Source organism: Esox lucius, chromosome 1, assembly GCF_011004845.1.
Source record: "Esox lucius isolate fEsoLuc1 chromosome 1, fEsoLuc1.pri, whole genome shotgun sequence".
NCBI lineage: Eukaryota > Metazoa > Chordata > Actinopteri > Esociformes > Esocidae > Esox > Esox lucius.
The window spans coordinates 37272817-37291735 of record NC_047569.1 but is presented as its reverse complement, the minus strand read 5'-3'; the positions used below and the strand labels follow the sequence as shown (position 1 = coordinate 37291735).

General features: G+C 44.8%; 1 protein-coding gene across 4 annotated transcripts in view; it reads right to left on the bottom strand.

Annotated features, from left to right (window-relative positions):
• Positions 1-4740: 4740 nt before the first annotated feature.
• Positions 4741-18919, bottom strand: part of trip12 (thyroid hormone receptor interactor 12) — a 39332-nt gene continuing 25153 nt past the window's right edge. For 2 of the 4 annotated variants that reach the window (XM_013135318.3, XM_029124196.2), the window contains exons 23-42: positions 18285-18456; positions 16944-17085; positions 16513-16704; positions 16201-16352; positions 14684-14841; positions 14226-14299; positions 13588-13787; positions 13306-13433; positions 12817-12968; positions 12331-12473; positions 12048-12204; positions 11740-11838; positions 8908-9022; positions 8313-8467; positions 7898-8062; positions 7456-7620; positions 7243-7356; positions 7067-7161; positions 6857-6960; positions 4741-6211 (exon numbers count right to left, since the gene is read on the bottom strand). In XM_013135318.3, the coding sequence (XP_012990772.3) occupies positions 6015-6211; positions 6857-6960; positions 7067-7161; positions 7243-7356; positions 7456-7620; positions 7898-8062; positions 8313-8467; positions 8908-9022; positions 11740-11838; positions 12048-12204; positions 12331-12473; positions 12817-12968; positions 13306-13433; positions 13588-13787; positions 14226-14299; positions 14684-14841; positions 16201-16352; positions 16513-16704; positions 16944-17085; positions 18285-18456 (2879 nt within the window). In that variant the 3' untranslated portion in view covers positions 4741-6014. The remainder of the gene's footprint in view (positions 6212-6856; positions 6961-7066; positions 7162-7242; positions 7357-7455; positions 7621-7897; positions 8063-8312; positions 8468-8907; positions 9023-11739; positions 11839-12047; positions 12205-12330; positions 12474-12816; positions 12969-13305; positions 13434-13587; positions 13788-14225; positions 14300-14683; positions 14842-16200; positions 16353-16512; positions 16705-16943; positions 17086-18284; positions 18457-18919) is intronic. The other 2 variants (XM_029124208.2, XM_029124169.2) reach the window with 1 other exon arrangement.

Below are 18919 nucleotides of genomic sequence, written 5' to 3'. Positions count from 1 at the left end.
CGCTCACTGGCTGACACAGACACCGGGGAGGGGGCTATCCCACCCGCTCTGATTCATTGTGACGACACTCACTCACTCGCTCCCTCGCTTTTTCTTACCCCCAGCATACACATACACTCACGCACAGATGCACTCAAACCGCTCTACACGCACAAACACACACACAAACACACACACACAGTGACAGAGACACAAACCTCTTCTGGAATCTCGTCATGTAAAACCTCTCTCCCCAGCCAGCTAGAAAGGAGCCATACCATGCTTTAGTGTTTAACTGCTTCAGAAAGATAGCATCACCTGGCTTCATTCCCTGTTTACTTGCATCATAACCAGATTCCACCAGTCCAGGACCTCTTTTCCTGTGCTCAATTTAACTTAGGCTTACGATGATCATTTCAGGTGCAAGCACCGTTCGGACATGTTTAAAGAGTTCTCCTGGTGCTGAAATGATACTTTTGTCCTAAGCTTACAAACTAGCCTACATTTCATGTGAACCACAGGCTATTATTTGATAGAGCAGTTGAGAATTAAAATCAAGTACACAATCTATAAACAAGCTGTTTTTGTCAAGAAACATGTATTGGTTTAAATATTTCTAATCCAGGTCTTCTTTCCTCCACAGTGCAACAACGTCTTCAGATACTCTAGGCTGAACATAAGCAGGCAATATGTACACTGTTCAAAAAAATGAAGGGAACACGTAAACATCACAGTATAACAACAAGTCAATAAAACCTCAGGGATATCAATCTGTCCAGTTAGGAAGCATGAGCGATTGTGAATCAGTATGTTGGTGCAAATGAAAGTAACAACAGGTGCACTGGAGAGGCAACAGCAAGACAATCACCAAGAAGGGAATGTTTTTTTTGCAGCTGGTGGCCACAGAATTTCTCACTCCTTATTATTCCTGACTGATTCTTCTCTAGTTTTGTGTTTTGCTAGTGTCCTTGTCATTACTGGTAGAATGAGGCGGTACCTGCAGCCTATTCAGGTTGCAAAGGTAGTCCAGCTCCTCCAGGCTGGCACAAGCTGCAATGGAAATGCTGAATGTGCCCACAGTGCCAAAACGACTGGTAACTGGTTTGCTTAGCATGGTATTACTGTGCTTGATTGGCCAGCCAACCCGCCTGACCTAAACCCCATAGAGAATGTATGGGGTATTGTCAAGAGGAAAATGAGGCACCAGACCCAACAACACAGACGAGCTGAAGGCCATCATCAAAGCAACCTGGGCTTCCATAACACCTCAGCAGTGACACAGGCTGATTGCCTCCATGCCACACCACATTGATGCAGTAATTTGTGCAAAAGGAGCTCTGACCAAGTATTGAGCACATAAATTAACATACTTAGGAATCCTTTGCAGGTGTTTTGAGTTAATTAGCCGATAAGAGCTCTTCTCAGGTCAAAAGTTCTTTATTATAATTTTTTTATTATAATATTTTAAGATATTGGATTTTTTATTTCCATAAACTGCAAGCTATAATAATCAAGATAAAAAAAAAAAAAAGGCTTGACATGTTTCACATTGTGTAATGAATCTATAGTATATGACGTTGTCACTTTTTGATTTGAATTACGGTAAGAAAAAATCTCCACAAAATTTTTTTTTTTAGATGCACCTATACAGTCTCAAGAGTTTAGAGGATATACCAGGAGACGGACCATTATACGAGGAGAGCCAAACTGTCAGAAACAGACTCCATGAGGGTGACATGAGGGCCCGACATCCTGTAGTGGGACCTGTGTTCACAGCCCAGCATCGTGCAGCTTGAACGGTATGACGGTGGGCCAGTGATGGTCTGAGGCGCCGTATCCTTGGAGGGTCGGACAAACCTCCACGCGTTAGCCAATGGTACCCTGACTGCTAAACACCAATTCACACAAGTTGGCACAGCCTGTGATTTCAGTTTTCAGTGTGAATTTGAATCCAGCCCTCAATCGGTTGGTGATTTTGGTTCCCACTGACTGTTGTCACGTAACTTTGTTCTCAACGAATTACACAATGTAAAGATTTTGATCTTTGATATTTCATTCATCGAGACCCGATCTGTGGTTTAAGTATCCCTTTAACCTTTTTGAACAGTGTATATAAAATCAGGATAATTTTTATTTTATTTCCGACATACAGTTCCCATTTGACTAACATCAGTATTTGTTGACTAAACTAAACATGTCAAAAAAGGTGGGTTAGGTCTCTAGCTTGAACGGTTTAGGAGATGCTGGTAGAGGATTATTTTACAGACCTTATTCAAAATATGCCAATTAAAATAGTCTATAGTTTATAAACATTGAATAGAATTCAAAGTAGGATAGCTTCAAGGAGCTTCAAGGAGCATGACAATTTTGAATATAAATACAATAGCTTTTCTTCTCGAAACCCATGATAGGTTATGCAAATCTTAATGACAAATGCAAACATAGAATAAAAGATCTGAACACAAGCGACTCCAGTTGGTCAACTGGACTTTGATAAATCAAGTCTGGATTCATCAAAGTCGGATGGGAGTTGATTATTGAACGGAGTCGGAGGAAATAAATCTAGAATTTTTGGTTTTGTACACATTCAAGCCTATTTTCCCTTTTTACCCATTGAAATGCATTGGGAACTCATTAAAATATTGTTTTAATTTTAAAAAACTAGAGCAAAACAGCCTTCTCAAGCTACATGAAAATTAAAAAAATTATTTTGTGTTGACAGCACTTATTTGGGATGTAGAGCAGGCTGAAATAGCATGAGAATACAAGCATTAAGGTAAAATAAATGGTTGGCGAGAATTTATTTGGGATTGTCACGATTTAAGAAACTCTGAGGGGAGAATCAATACAAACAGGGATTTAGCCTCATTGTACAGAGATATATATTTTTTTGGAACAATACTATTAACTGAGCCAGGACATAACGTAGACAAATAATTCAGACCCCTTCAGCTATTCCACATTGTAGTGATAGAAATAATTTATAAGGAATTACACAACAACCCATTATGACAAAGCAGATAGGTCTGGATATTTATTAAAAACTGAAATATCTCATGTACATATGATCTGTTAAGCACAGACATTCAGTTCCTGGGTTTGGTCAGTTTCTCCCATTCTTCCTTGCAGATCCTCTCAAGATCCTTTTAATCGGATGGGGAGCATAGTGAAATGTGATGTTCAGATCTCCCTACAGATATTCAAGTACGGTCCTTGGCTAGGCCACTCAAGGATATTCACAGATAAGTCCCAAAGCAACTCGTGTTGACTTGGCTGTGTGATTCAGTTGTTGTTCTGAAAGATTAATCTAATTTCCAGTTTGAGTGCCGGTGTGCCTTAGACCAGGTTACCCCCTCTGTAATTTCCTTTGTTCATCCAACCCACAACCCTGTCCAGGATCCCAGTTCCTGCCACCAAAGAGATGGTGTCTGCCAGGTGACGAGGGGTGCTTTGGCATTCAGACCAAAGTTTGATTTGGGTCTCATCAATATGAAAATATTTGTAATCATTGGTTTCAGTGTCCGTAAAGCGCCATCTGGCAAACTTCAGGTGGCATTTCAAACACCTTTCACTCAGGAGTGGCTTTTGTCTGGTGAATATACCATAACAGCCTGATTTATGGAGTGCTGCAGAAATGGTTGACCATCTGGCTCTCCCATCCCTACAGAGAAACTGACACTCCATTACGGGCCATTAGGTTCTGGTCAACTAACCCAGACTACAGCCCTTCTAACCCAGTAACTTAGTTCTACCGGGCAGAAGGATGTAGGAAGAGTCTTGATTACATGTACCATGCATATTTTTACAATCCTCCCCAGATCTATGGCTCCACGAAATTCAGAGGTCTACGAAGGACTTCATATAGACCGCTGTGCGCATTTTCAAATCAAGTCTAATCAATTGAATGTGCCATAAGATGACTCAATCAAGTGCTAAAGACATCAAGGGTGATGAAAGAAAACCAGATGCACAACTTAAGTCATATCAAAGGGACTAAATACATAATTGTAAAAGATAGTGTTTCAGTTGCAGAAACATTTCACTAATTTAGATTGATGACCAAAATAAATGTGTTTATAAACCAAGCCTGACACAAAAGCAGAGAAATTAAAGGGGTCAGAGCTTTTCAAAGCCCCTGCAAATCTAATGCATCATGTATCACTCCTAAAGACGCATATTGCAATTCTGGACACTAGCTGTAAGTGGCATGTAAGTCCCCAAATGTTGTATATTCATGTGCCAATTTTTTGGCACACCATCAAAACCACTCGCTTTCATACTTGATACTGACCCCACGTCCAAATTAGGTAAACAATAAAACAGCCAGCCCAAAAAAGATTACAAAAAGTAAAAGTTGGACGGCATCTTTAAGCCAGAGTTGCACGTGAGTCAAACCGGTAGCATACAGCAGTGAGCCCTAAGAATCTTGACGCCAAAACCCTTATGCACCCAGAGAAAGACAGGGCACATTAGTCACCACCTACAGTTTAATGGCAAGCGCCTTATAATACAAAGCCTATAATACAGAATGCATTGCAGTCAGTGACTGCCAGTTGAGGGAAAAATAAAACGTTGCTACTCTGAATAAACCACACAATTAAACCGGTAGGATCGATTGTATGCCAGCTGAGGTGTAAATACACAATTAGGCATTTTCTGTCAATCAAGCAACTCTTTCCTGTAACCTATGGCTACACAGGTTGTACCACACAGAGGAAATAGAAAAAGACCAGGAGTATGGAAAATAAAAGAATACACAGATGAGTCAAACAGTTACTTTATTTTATGTTCAGGTAAAAACATGAACCTGATGCAGTAAATTATTGCAGATCTTAGAAACCAGCACATGAACGATTGGGCCAGAAGAGCATACAGTGGCGCCCTCCCCTGGCCACAGACTGCAGGTGCACACCACGGTTTGTTCCAAGCCAGCAGTGCAAAAAATAAACTACAGCAAGAAAAGAAAAAAAAAAATAGGAAAACAAAATTAGAAAATTAAAAAAGGTAAAGCAGACATCCTCACCTCAAACCGGGTGTGAAACTGCATATAAACTCTTATTCCATAAATGAACTTGAAATGCTGTCTGGCCATGAAACGATAAAATGAGAACAGCCAAAAGTTGTGTTCAGCTACAATAAGGGATTGGGGGTGGCCTTTCAGAGCTCATCCAGAGCACCCTCCAGCCTCCCTCAGGGTCCAGCAGACACTACTACTCTATTAAAGAGCAAAAAAAAATAATTGACTCATCCAAAACTGGATATAACTCTTCAACGTTTGAGCTGAAGCTCTTGGTAAATTTAGGCCAGAACACAATTTCAACTAGGGTAAAAAAAAAAAGAAAAGAAAAAAAAAAGTGGGTACTACGCTCTCATCACTAGTCTCATTCAACCAACTGCAACGCTCGTTTTCACAAATTTAATAAGCAAAAACACACGGAGAGGAAAAAGCAGAACCAAAAAGGCAACACTAACTGGGGTCGTATAATTCAGAAGAACAGAATTGCAAACAGACTAACTGAAAAGGAAAGGAGACGAGAACAAATAGCTATTCTATCAAATGTGAAGAATGAGCGAAGTCTGTAAATTTGTCTGTACAAATGATCTTTGGAGCTAAAGTGAACCTAGGTTGCTCAATGGACTCCCCCCTCCCCAACACACAGTGACATGATGCACCACTCTGGAGAGGAAACATCCCTTTTTTTTTTTAAATATCACACAGCAATGCAATTTAAAATGTCACCCATTTTCTTTTTTCAACATTACTCAACTATCGGTATCTTTTTTTTAAGATTATTTTTAAGTTCCGTGAGTCATGTAACGCCTTTGTTTTTTTTTTTTTTCTGTAGGAGACAGGGGCAGCAAATATATATCTCAAGTCTTTTTTTCCCATTTCTGCAAGCTGCGTTCTCTAACAAGAAGGCTGTACACATGTTGCCTTGATGTAGGTAATTAGAAAAAGAAAAAAAAACTAGAAGGAAGTCATGATTTCGTCGGTTTGCTGTAGAAGGCATTTTAAACGGGAGAAAGATCGGAGATCAGGACAGGTGGAAGGACTGCTGACCCTCACGGGCTGCAATCAACAGTTTCTCGCGCATGATCTCGATGCTGGAGTAGTCGGGCAGCTTCAGGTAGTTGACACAGGTCATGACCGAGGGCAGGAAGTCGTCCGGGTTCTCCGTCGACTCAAACGTCTTACGCACAATGGTCAGTGGCGGGTTCAGACTCCGAAAACCTGCAGAACAAAAAAAGGCGGCATATCCAGTCAATACCGAGCCGTGGTGGATTCATCGGTCAGCACACATACCACACCCGTGGCCATATACCAGTCTCTGCACATGACCTGTGGCTTTTCAATGGCCCATTGTGAGGGTTTCCAGTAGGTTGAGCCCATTCCTTCCGTTACCAAGTGTATTAGGATGTGATAGATGACGAAATCCTCTGAAGTGTTGGAGAGTTAAACCCTCCAATGGGAAAACGCCACCACACACAGAATTGAACATAGAACACACTGGGAACCGACACTTTCCACACTGTTCTGCCGGCCATTTTAAACAGCACTATGGCAGAGGGCGGCGTCGCAAATGAGGGGAATTGTTGTCCGATGCACAATGGAACCAAAATAACAGAAGTTGCCTAAATGAGAAGCCAGGCAAACCTAACTGCAGGTAAGGGATTACCAGTGGATGCCACAGATATACCCATCACAGCAATATATTTCTGGCACCAGCTGGTTGAGTGTGTCTCAGCTCGCCCCTACTAGTCAGCCGAAACAGAACAAGGACGTCCTACCTGAAGAAATATCATTGAATACGTAGAATAGTGAAAGGATTGACAGTGCCCATCCCCTAACAGGGAGGACACAACCAAAACCACTCACCTCCAACGGGCAGTCTGGGGCTTCCTGTAACAAACTGCAGGAAGAGTCTTTGCTGCTCGGCGTCAAAACTGCTGAGCACATCGAAGAGGAACCTCACGGCACGGCTGGAGAAAAAAATACAAAAACAGAGACAACCCATCAAACCACGGCACCCAGACACAAGGCCCAAAATCAACATTGTCGGTCCGGTCAGAGCCACGAGCAGCTCACCTGTCATGCGTGTAGCCGTGGTCCGGCCGACAACACTCCATTAGGGTCTTGACATCCCAGGTCTCGGACTTGCTGCCACACAGCAGCTGATCCAACTGCAGGGCAAAGAGGGCGTTAGCAGCAGCGGACTAAACAGTGGCGCCTGACAACAAGCTTTGGAGAGGCGTGATGCTCACCTCTTCGGGGTAGAAATATTGCAAGTGGTGAAGGGGGAAGACTGACTCAAACCCTTCCCTGAACGACTCAAACTGCCGGGACACGCCTTCATTCATGGTCCAGTAGACCACCAGCTGCGGAGAAGGGGGACCAAAAGGTCAGCTCCGTAATAGGTAGACACACTGAACAGGCTACGACGGGAGCGAGTCTACATGCATGTGCCGGGCACCCACCCTGAGGTACTCCTCCAGGTTGTAGATGGTGACCGGGACATCCTTGCCCCCCTTCTTGAGCTCGATGTTGGGGAACCCGGGCAGGGTGAAGTCCAGGCCCAGGTCCTCCACGGAGCAGCCGTTCATGTTGAGGCTCTCCAGAGCCTGCTGCAGGGTTTCTCTGGTCTAGGAGGCAGAGGGGGAAAAGGCTTACATTAAGTAGAAAAACCACAAAGAAGATAGAAGGGCGTTAAGCTGAGAGCGATGACTGAACCGATGACTGAACCACAAAGCACTGTTCTCTGACGCTTAAACGAAGACCCAAATTCTTACACGCACGTCCACGGACTGTAGAAAAGTCCCCAATCTCAAATAGGGAGCACCTAGCCAAGTACTTTTTCTTAAAGAACTGCTACGAGTATGTTTGACACGTCTCGTGAGGGGGGAGGTCATCTGCACTGACCTGAGAGCGGTCCTGCTCCAGCCTCTTCTTCTGCCGGATGATGTCCTCCAGATGCTGGATGGACTTGGCCACACCAGGGTCAATGTTGACCAGGTCGTGAGAGCTGATGGACATCTCGTGCCGTAGCATCCACTTGTAGAAGGGCAGCCCAAGGGGAAGGTCCAGCTGGGAGGGAGGGGGGGGGGGGGGGGGTTTACCCAGAGATTTCAGGCAAGTGTACAACTCTAGCAGGAAAGCACATAGGGCCCTAGAAAAGCCACGTTGAACAATAACTCCATTTAGTTCCTGCAAACCAGGCTGATATCAAATAAAGGCAGATAACAGCAGGAAAAGGAGTAAATGGAAGATCCAGAGATGTTTAGCATTGCAGTGGACTAGTGCTGCTGTCAAAGGTACATATTTTGCTGGTATTTACCAGTCTGAAGTCCATAATGGCCTTGGCCATTAGCTTGCCCAAGAAGCGAAACTTCATCTTTATTTTGGCGATGTGCGCAGGTTTGGTCGTCCTGCCGAAGGGAACAGCAAAAAGCCCTCTGGAGCTGAACATGTATTTGGTCCCTTCTTGGCTTCCTAAGGGGGAGAAAACCACATGGTGAAGGAAGTGTTGTTCCAGCACTGTCATCAAGTGGAACGGAGCATCAACTACTTCGCAAACATGAAACAACAGAAATGCTTCGGTTTATTTTCAAATTCCATTTGCTATAGAATATTTACAAATGCCCTAATTCCCAAATAAGCCATTCAAAAACAAAAGCCAAAATTATAAAAACATGGGCAATATTTCTGGGGTAGGATCTGAAAATGTTTATAAGCTTTCAAGCTGTTAGTTCCACTATAGACTGCTACCCAGCAGTTTCTAAGGCTCCAGTAACTCAGTATTAATGACTGAACAGTTGTTTTTCCAGGTACACCTAGGAAAACTGTAGGATTTTAAATGAAAAATTGCATTTCTTTGAATAACAAATCTATTCTAAACAATATTCCCCAGAGGGTTGGGGGGGATAAGTTACCTTTGGGGTTGGACAAGGTAACCTCCTCACCCCTCCACAGCCCAAGGTCAGCTCGCTGCAGCTCCTGTGACACCAAGGCGTAGAACTCCAGCGTGGGACCCAGCCCTGTGCCCACCTGAAGGGAGAAGATGAGCGGAAAGATGAGCTTGTATCCAGATCACTCCAGGGATGTTTCACGTTAATATTTCAAAAAGTGTGCGTGCGCGTTAAAGAACTACAGTGCAACGCGAGTCCACCCAGAAAACTCCAGGACCCCTGGCACGTCTGAGGGCCCGGAACAAGAGACTAACTATGAACGCCGCCTGCCACGTGCACGGCAGGATTGAGTGAACCCCTAATTCTTGGGAGCCCCAAAAAACCTAGGTCTGGTGACCTCCCGAGCACATGCCATCAAATCCAGGCCAGGAGCACAGCGCGCCCTACACGTGAGCTTGGGTAAGACTAAACAGCCTGCACAGACATTATGAACACTTGACTCTTTCAAGCAGACCTTGCGAGACGCTGTCCGCAGTTTTAGACGCTGTATTAAACTGTTTTTTCAGCCGCATTTCACTAAAATGGCAGCATATGTCCAGCCGTCATTTACTACATTATGCCCCACATCTTGCCTTCCGTTCTTTAGGTGGCTCACACTAGCAGGTCAGAGGTACGCCAGACTGGTGGCAAAAAGCTAAACTACTGACACTTTCTGAAGCAAATTATTTTATCAAATTGTCAATTATGTCAGGAACTAAACAACTCATTTACATTAACAAAATTCAGACGACAATTTAAAGCCATTACACTTCTGCAACTTCAAAAATGCCACATTAACATTAAAGTATTTTCAGGGATTTCAAACATCTGTACAAACCCTGCAAGAAAGACAAAATGAAGGTCAGGGCTTAACAATGAAGGCCTGCTCTCTGGCTTAGGTGTTGAGAAACCCTGTACAATGGCCAATCACCCCTCTCAGAGTCCTGCTTGTGTCAGTACATTTAATGCCAGTTCAAGGGTTTGCAGTGGATAAAAAAGAAAATCATCATGCTGTTATGTTGATAACTCATCACATGAGCTGCACATACCGGATTCCTTACTTTAAGATTAACGGTCGGGAAAAGAGTGTAGCTCTTAAACAGCTGGTTGTAATTGAGATTGAAATAGCGTTTTAATTTTTGAAAACCACACTTGATACACTACACTTGAAGTGAGACACTTGATATGGGCAAAACCACACAACACATACTACTGATGGACAGAGCACAAATAAGAAACTAAACTAAACACAGATCTATCGCATTTCAAAACCAACTCCATAGGGATTGCGTAGCTGTGTAATGCAGTCCACAGTACCGGGCCGACCGCCCAATGGCACTCATGGAAACATTTGATTTAAGATGCAAATCGAACTAAGGACCAGCTGGGTTGTGGACGTGACTTAACCATTGTCTCATGGAAGGATGAAAAGGTTTGAATAAAAGCACCGACCTACAATTTTTTAATAACAATGTCACTCGTTTTAATATATTGTTGGCAACCGGACAAAAACAAGTGAAAACTGTTTTGATAAACAACTTTCAATGCTGCGCTGCGGTCATAGGAGCAAATTTTTCACCCCCTCTAATTTCAGGGTATCTGCAGGTTTCAGCAAGTTCAGTTTAAGACTTTTTAATGCCACTTGAAATTCAATTTAAGACCAATTTCACACCACCACCCCACACAAAAAATACATAGGGACACCAGTTCAACTGAAGTAAAGCACTGCAGACTTTAGTTGTTGACGAGCACCAAAACAAGCAGCTGTTTAAGGCGCTTCCGTACCTGCATGCAGTAACAGGGGAGCATGACTGTAGCACTGATATGCACTGTTAGTGAAGTAGGATAATGCATCTCCCTCCAATGTTGTTCAATTCCCTACAGTGTCCACATCATGAACATAACGGCATACTTCTCTCCATGCCAAAAGTGCTAGTGATCGCTAGTGATCCAGTGGTTTTGTACTAACTTTTGTTCAACTAATAACTATAATAATTACTACAATTATAACAATAGGCCTATAGCCTAGTCATTATAACAAGAACAACATTGCACACAGTTAACAAATAATCTGCTTACCTAGCCTGCGACATTATTTCAGGTAGTCGTCTTTAATTTGTAAACAATATACAAAAACATACAACATCTGTAAAGTAATAGCAAACCTAGCTTCATCAGAGCATTGTTGTTACTATGGTAACCAACACAAAGCCAGCCACGGTATTAGCATGTAAAACCCCTACATGGGTCTACACACGGTAGTCAGAATGATCTCTCGTTTCAGATGTCGCGCATCGCTGTCTGTCTGTAAGTGCCTGGACCCACAGTTGTTAGAGTAGTAAAGGCCAACTGCCGTCAATAACGTTACTGACTGTACTCCGCGAGCCTGTAGTCTGTGAAACGACCAAACAGAACAGAGAAATGGCAGGAGAGAAATCCCATGGTACCTGCAGGAGGCTTAACAGCCACGGTCTACTACGCTGCTAGCTAAATTACCTAGCTTTGGTGCTAAATAGTTATCTACCTCTAACGATGGTTTTGGGAGAAAAGTAGCCAACCGCCATGTCTTGCTGACATCTAGCAATCTGACTGAAATCGTGGTTCCTCTGCGCACGACCAGACCTAAAACACGTTCACAAACCACACATTTTCTGCATCCCCTATTCACAGTGCTGACAGAACTTACGTTTTAAAGTCAATTTAAGACTTTAAGGCCTTAGAGTTCGATAAATAATGCAATACTTTAGGACTCAAAGCACTGCGGAGACCCTGTATTGACAAGTGCTTGGGGAATGAGGGCGTTAATGAGTAATGTACCTCGTTCTCATACTGGATCTCCAACATGGCTCTGGAGCTGCCTAGGTCCTGCATTACTGACTCAGCCTGCTTCAGCAGCTCCTCGCGGTTTATCGTTCGCTGGAGACGAGGGGAAAAGACAGGAGGCGTTAACGAATAGAAACAGCGAGCAAAATAAAATGGCAGATTGGCCGGCTAGATAATATAACGGGGACGTCCGTTGTGCATCCTGGCAGGGCTTCCCTGACGAAGCATTCGACACACCTGGACCAACACAGGCAGCGTACAACAGACCTGACAATACACCAGCGCTGTAAAACATTAAAGACCTTTTTCCGGTCGAGTCGGGGTGCCACACGACTATCCTGAGAATCTGATTGGTTGATCTCTGGGTTGGTATCAAGGAGGCGCTGCATGGCCCGGTCACGGTCAAAGGCCGTCACGTAGAAAAGCATCTGCCGTGTGTCGAAGGGGAAGAAGAAGGGACTGGAAAGGAGGAGAAAACATCCATCAGTTTGATCAGAGAAACATCCAGCACTGCATAGAGGTTGAAGGTCGTGACCCCGTGGGCGTGCGGGGTGTGCGTGTCAATAGCGGGACGCGGTTAGTTACCAGGTTTTGCCAAGCTCCGTGAGCCAGGTCGGGATGTTGCCCGTCATAATGACCAGAGGATCCTGTAACTGGCGGTTGGCCTTCGCCGTCAGCTTGCTGTTGATGAACTCACTAGTGGAGATGATCTCCTTACACACAGCGTTCTGAAGCAAAGGAAACAACCACCATGAGCTCCGTATACAGGACACCAGCCTGACTTCTGCCCTCTGACGGACAGCAAGACAAGGGGGCTTCGATCACCTTTCCACCAGCGTGTGCACGCCAAGGCTTCCAGATAGCACCCCGGTCAAGCGTTACACATTTGACACTAACATCCAAGACTGCTTGAAAAGTCCCACCCAACTGGGTACTTTGTACCATCGCTTGTGGGAGAACATTTTGGCATGAGCCTTAATGCAGATCCCCGCTGGACGTAAAGAATGTATCTGGCGTTTGGCATCGGAGCGTCCCAGTAGGGTCAGAGGAAGGACAGGAGAGGCAACTCACCTCATAAAGGTAGAACCAGTATCTACTAATTGAGTGCAGAACCCTTAGCAGCAGGTTAACATCCAGCGACGGGTCATCAAAGGTAATGCTTTCTGGGGGTTCAGACATGAGGTACATCTCCAGAGGGCTGGTCACACTGGGACACACACCATCTGGGAGGGCAAGGTGATATCCATTAACACAGACACACAGAATAAGAGGAAAACACAAGGCAGGGTTTTTTACTGAAGGGAAGAAGTTCCCTCCAGGTTCCAGTGAAACGCATTTGGTAATGAACAGGCGTAGGTAAAGGGGGCTACAGTGGTCAGAGGTCAAATGAGCCCGTGTGTCTGTACAGCGATGTCAGAGGTCACATTCAGATGGATATCAACAACGGACTTCAAGCAGGAGCAGGTTCATCCCAGCTGGAACGGGTACGTTCACTGTTAGATGAAGAAACCACCAGAACAGGGGTCTCCGATGCAATCAGGGCACAGAGGGAGGTCCTACCGTGCCACAGCTCATCTTGCTTCTTAGCGTTGCGGGGCGAGGTCTTGGTGGGGGCCGTCTGCGCACGGCCTCGCTTCCCTCCCACAGCGTCCTTGGTGCCGTCCTCATCCTCCCTTACCGGCTTATACCTGACGGGACGGAAAGAGGGGAGTCAATAAGGACACCAGGTGTCCGTCCGGCATGGGACTGGAAGGAGGCTAATGCGCGAACGCCCCCAACCACCCCCTCCATCCCAGGTGTCAGCCAGGCCCAGTGGCCGTCCAGAAAGTGTTAAGGGGATACCATATGGTGTGCGTCTTGGTCCAGATGCCGGCACGTCCAAGGGGGTTGGCCTCGTCGTCCGTGGACTCCCTCTCCTCTTCGGCCTGCAGGCTGAACTGCCGCACCGCCTGGTACACGGTCATGTTGTACGGCAGGAGGTGGTCACCGATGTAGAACTGCAGCCGGTGGCGCACGCTGCCAGAGTTCAAGAACTGGGCCGCCTGGACCGGGAAAGACGGTCAGGGTTAGAGGTGACAGGAGTACGGTCGGTGGAAAGACGGTCAGGGTTAGAGGTGACAGGAGTACGGTCGGTGGAAGGACGGTCAGGGTTAGAGGTGACAGGAGTACGGTCGGTGGAAAGACGGTCAGGGTTAGAGGCGACAGGAGTACGGTCAGTGGAAGGACGGTCAGGGTTGGAGGCGACAGGAGTACGGTCGGTGGAAAGACGGTCAGGGTTAGAGGCGACAGGAGTACGGTCGGTGGAAGGACGGTCAGGGTTAGAGGCGACAGGAGTACGGTCGGTGGAAGGACGGTCAGGGTTAGAGGCGACAGGAGTACGGTCGGTGGAAGGACGGTCAGGGTTAGAGGCGACAGGAGTACGGTCGGTGGAAGGACGGTCAGGGTTAGAGGTGACAGGAGTACGGTCGGTGGCCACTTACCAGTGATTCGTCAATTTCATCGTCCGAACCATCATCATCACTATCCTCGTCCTCTTCTCTGATTCGTCCATAACCTGCAGACAGAAAGTCTCACTGAGCACTTCAACCCAAGCAGGGATAAATGTCAGGGGTGGAAGAAACTATATATTCTGGGAATTCACCGTTTCACAGAGTAGTTCATAGCTCCACTGCCAACCTGTTGTTAACTTCATTCACATAGGCACAGTCCTTGGCTGACTAATTCACTGAGTGGAATGTACTTACTACAAAACTGTGATAATTTCACCTGGCTCTTTTAAAATGTATGTATTTACAGGAAGTTGCTCTGGATAGGGTCTGCTAAATTACTAAAATGTGAACAAACTCCAGAAACTAGCCCAGTAGGATAGAGAATTTGCGGTTGAACTCTCCTCCCCCGCAGAATGAAAGTGCTGAAGCAAATAGTCAACAACACTCACCTCGGACCACTAGGTAGCGTTCAATGGCCTGTACCAAGGCCAAGGGATCAATCTTCACTGGGCCTCCCTTCCACTGCTTCACATTGGTGCAGTCTGGGTGCCGCTGAAGCTGACATTTCAGTTGGTGTGTGTTGAAGAATTTCAGGGCCTGAGATCCTCTGAAAGAAACAGACAACATTGCGTGGACCGTTAAGAAAAGCATTAGGCAGACCACCAAGTGAGTTCTCAATGCATATCCAAACAGTGGAAAACCTAAATGACAACAAAAGTATATAGAAAATATAATACAAATACTTAAAACCCAACGCCATGGGCAGGAAACATGGGTCCAAAGGTTTTCAGAACACTTGTCCTGAACCAATGTTTTGTTTGAGATCTGGGACTTTTCACTTGGGGTGATATTGAATGTATTAATACAAGTCATACATCATTAATATATTGGGAACCATCTGAATGTCAGTGTCATACAGTCCACACAACAGGATAGGGGGAGTAAAACGACATCCATGTATAGCGTAGGAAATTTACGTTTTGGTTCACCAAAGACGCCCAAAACTTACCAGCCACTAATTTTTACCAGATATTTTCACTTCAAAATAAATGGACAGAAAACAAATGCATGCATGTGTTTAAAAATCTTAACATGAACTGAAAATGTATTTCAAAAAACAAACATGACACTTCTATTTTTATATTGGCACCCATAATAAAATGAACTCATCTGCCGTTTGTGGGATGAATGCGGACAACAGCGGCCAAGGGAACATATGCTCGGTTTGTTAGTCATCCTGTCGCCACTCTTTAGAAAACACCTTTCTCCTTTGCTTTGACAGGGTTAGAGTTCCTTGGCTAATGTTACTTTTACCGCTGCTGGCCTTTTTAATCACAGCAATATGCCGCCACATTTCGGGTATCAAGCTAGAATTGCAACTTATTTGGCAATGTGCCGATAGACTGAGCCAACACTCTTGCCAACTAACCGACCGAAGCGCTCATTATGTCAAATCTGAATGTTCAGAGAGTCGGGGAGAATCTTGACAGATTAATTTGAATATAATTGTTTTTTAGGATTAACATGTTTTGGGAGGTGTTTTCTGGACTGTCTTTTTGGCTAAAGTCTACCTGAAACAATTGCAGGTAGTTTTGACAAATCTATGATCCAAAGCTAACAATTGCACAGATTTGGCAAGTGGCAGGTGTTCATTTCCTACCGTGCCCATGTAGTGTCTTTCACTACCACTTGCAATGCAGTACCTGTTATCTGAATAAACTATACAACCACTGTGTTGTACTGTAACGTTTACTACACATTTCCAAAAGCATAGGCCTACCTTGTGTCTCCGTTACACTTAGCTTAGCCAAACCCAAGTAACTCCAAGCCCTCAGGGCCCCATATGAAAAGCACCGTTATGACATGAGCAACGTGAACGCAACAGGACCGAGTGAAATAGAGGCACCGTCCTTGAATTTCCCCGATAATATACAATATAGAGACGGGAACTAGTTGATATGCTGACCTGCTCCCATTGCCGTTGCCACTGGGGAAGTCATGCACCTTGACAGGAAACTGCTCCATCTGGCTCAGGCAGTTGTTCATTTTGTGCACCAACGATAGCAGGGGCCCGTTCTCAGATGGGTCCAGGCGTCCCACCGGTTCCGTGCCTGGGATCTAGACAGGAAAACACGAGGAACACGCTTCAGACACCTCTTAAGGACGCACTCTGTCTCATTACCAGTGATTGGCACGGCTGTTTAGTCGGACTGTTGCAGAGTTGACGTAAATGAGACACAAACAGTTCAGCGGATGCCTGATCTGAGGTCAGCCTTACCGGGCAGCCATAGAAGACGTGCAGGAACCTCTTGAGGCGGACATCCCGACTGACAATGTCATGCTCGCTGCTGGAGGTCAGGTAGAGGAGGAGCTGCTTGACCAGGCCGCTATGCTGGATCTCAAACGAAGATACGTCTGACTCTGACACAATGCTGCAGATCTCAACCAGGCACTCCACACCACCGTCAACCTTGGTGGGGAAGTCCAGATTATCACGATAAGTCAATGACTACGGAGGCAGCAACACCCAACATCATTCACCTACATAAAAAGGGCTGACTAATGTACTTACACAGAGCGTACTTAGTGTAAAGGGGAAGGAAACGGATCAAACAGCATACGTGCCGGCTATACCTCATGATGGGGCAACAGTTCAGATGTAGAGATGGAGGAGCTATAACTGTACAGGGGACGTGTTGCAGACAGTACCTGCAAGCTGAGCTGCTCGGTGGCGGTGCAGAGTCTTTGGAGTACATTCAGTGCTGGGTTGCTGCAGTCCACGTTCTCAGTGTTGAAATAGCGCTCCACAAACTTACTGGCCTGCTCTTTGATCCACGCCTTAATTTTGTCCCTGGGGAGAGAAAAAAAACTGCATATTTAAGGTTGCAAAGGGAGGGCAGGGTCCAATATTAAACCTTTCCTCCTGGGCCAGTTGGTCTGTGACCTACTAGCCCGAACTGAATAAAAAATATATATACTAAAAAAGAAATATATACGCATACATATAAATATATACACAAATAATTGTATTGGACAGATTAATATAAATATCAAATCAGAATATTGATTTATACCAGTGTTGCATTTACTGAGAGACATGAGCTGATACAAGCAAATGCTGTTTACATTAATATGATTCAACATAATTCATGACTTTTTAATAAATAGCTAGCAAAATATTACTACAACCATCAACATCTTGTCATGAAGACACAAGAAACCTTAACATAAACATTTGATAACAGTAGTCAGTGAATGGTTTCTCCCTCTTCATAACATGGTAGGCGGTCGCAATTCGTCTTTCAATTTGGATACACTTCAACTTGTTTGTTCCGAGCAAAACAAGCAACACGTTGCAGGGATTTTACTTGGCTGTCAAGAGCACGTTCCTGCTAGTTAGTCAGGAAAGCGCTACTATACAGCAGAACACGCCCGTCGCTATTGTCGTTGTCGCCCCAGAAAACAGTTCTTTCCACGAAAACAAAAACTACTGCGGCTGCTTTGCCTCGTACAATGCCATGTTTGGGTCTCGCTCTAGAATGCACTGAATGTCCAATATTTACCAGGTAAGTACCTGCATTCTGGGAACTTTAAAGAAATATGACATTCAATCAGGTTACATCTATTCAGCTGACTGTCTGACACTGCTAATGTGAAGATGTGCCTTTCACAACAAGTCAGACAAATTCAGCTAACTAAAAGTATGACTCCTATTTACAGAACTTTTGAAACCAGGGATTACGTTTACAAGCCAGTTCATTCAAGCCCTAAAAGGCAAAAAGTGTCAGAGTAGATTAAATAGGGAAAAACTGAAAAAGCAACTTGGAAAATGATCAGGTCAAAATAATACAATTAATAAGGCCAGGCCTACTCCCAAACCTTTGTCAAAGGTTGTCTGGTACAGGTGATCAGAGTATTTTTATGAAGGCTACAAGAGAACACACTAGACAACAGTAATCATTCTACAGACAAAAGAAACAACTAAGCCTAGAAGCGTTTTAGGCCTTTGGTTTTAACCCGTTGTATATTATGAGCAGCCAACCGTCGTACCTGTTGTTGGAGACCGAGTCCTTGGGAACGGCACGTGACAGGCCACTAACTCCAGGGGTGCGAGAGGGCTCAGAGTTTGCGCTGTTGGTCTGGGCGCCCAGCTTGCCCCAGGTCTTAGGGTTCAGGCTAGCCAAGAAGGAAGATTTTGGGGACTGAGTGGTAGGACTCTTGGCTGTCAGACAGGAGAAAAGTAAAACACAAAATCAAACATGAGACTGGGTTTACTTGGACTTACAACCTTTGATTGAAAGAGACCAGATTAAGTTGTGTGTCCATAAATAACGCTACATTGTTTGTTCAGTTATGTAAAGACGGGTAACAGAGAGCATTCTGCATACTGGATGCTTCAGATACATATGATAGATATACCAGGACACAAAGATGCATGGAGACTACCAATGCCAATTATTGAGTTGCTCTAGCACGGAGTAATAAAGAGTCAAATTGGTGTAGCGGTTGGCTGCAGATTCCATAACGGGCTGAATACGGCTGACCGGAATCAATGTGAATGAGAACCAAAAAAACGGACGCCTTGACTTGACATACACACACGGATGTGCCAGCTAAATTCCATTGATAACCCAATTTAACAAAACCCCTAAAATGAAATCTGAAATGAAAAGTTTTTCCTTACA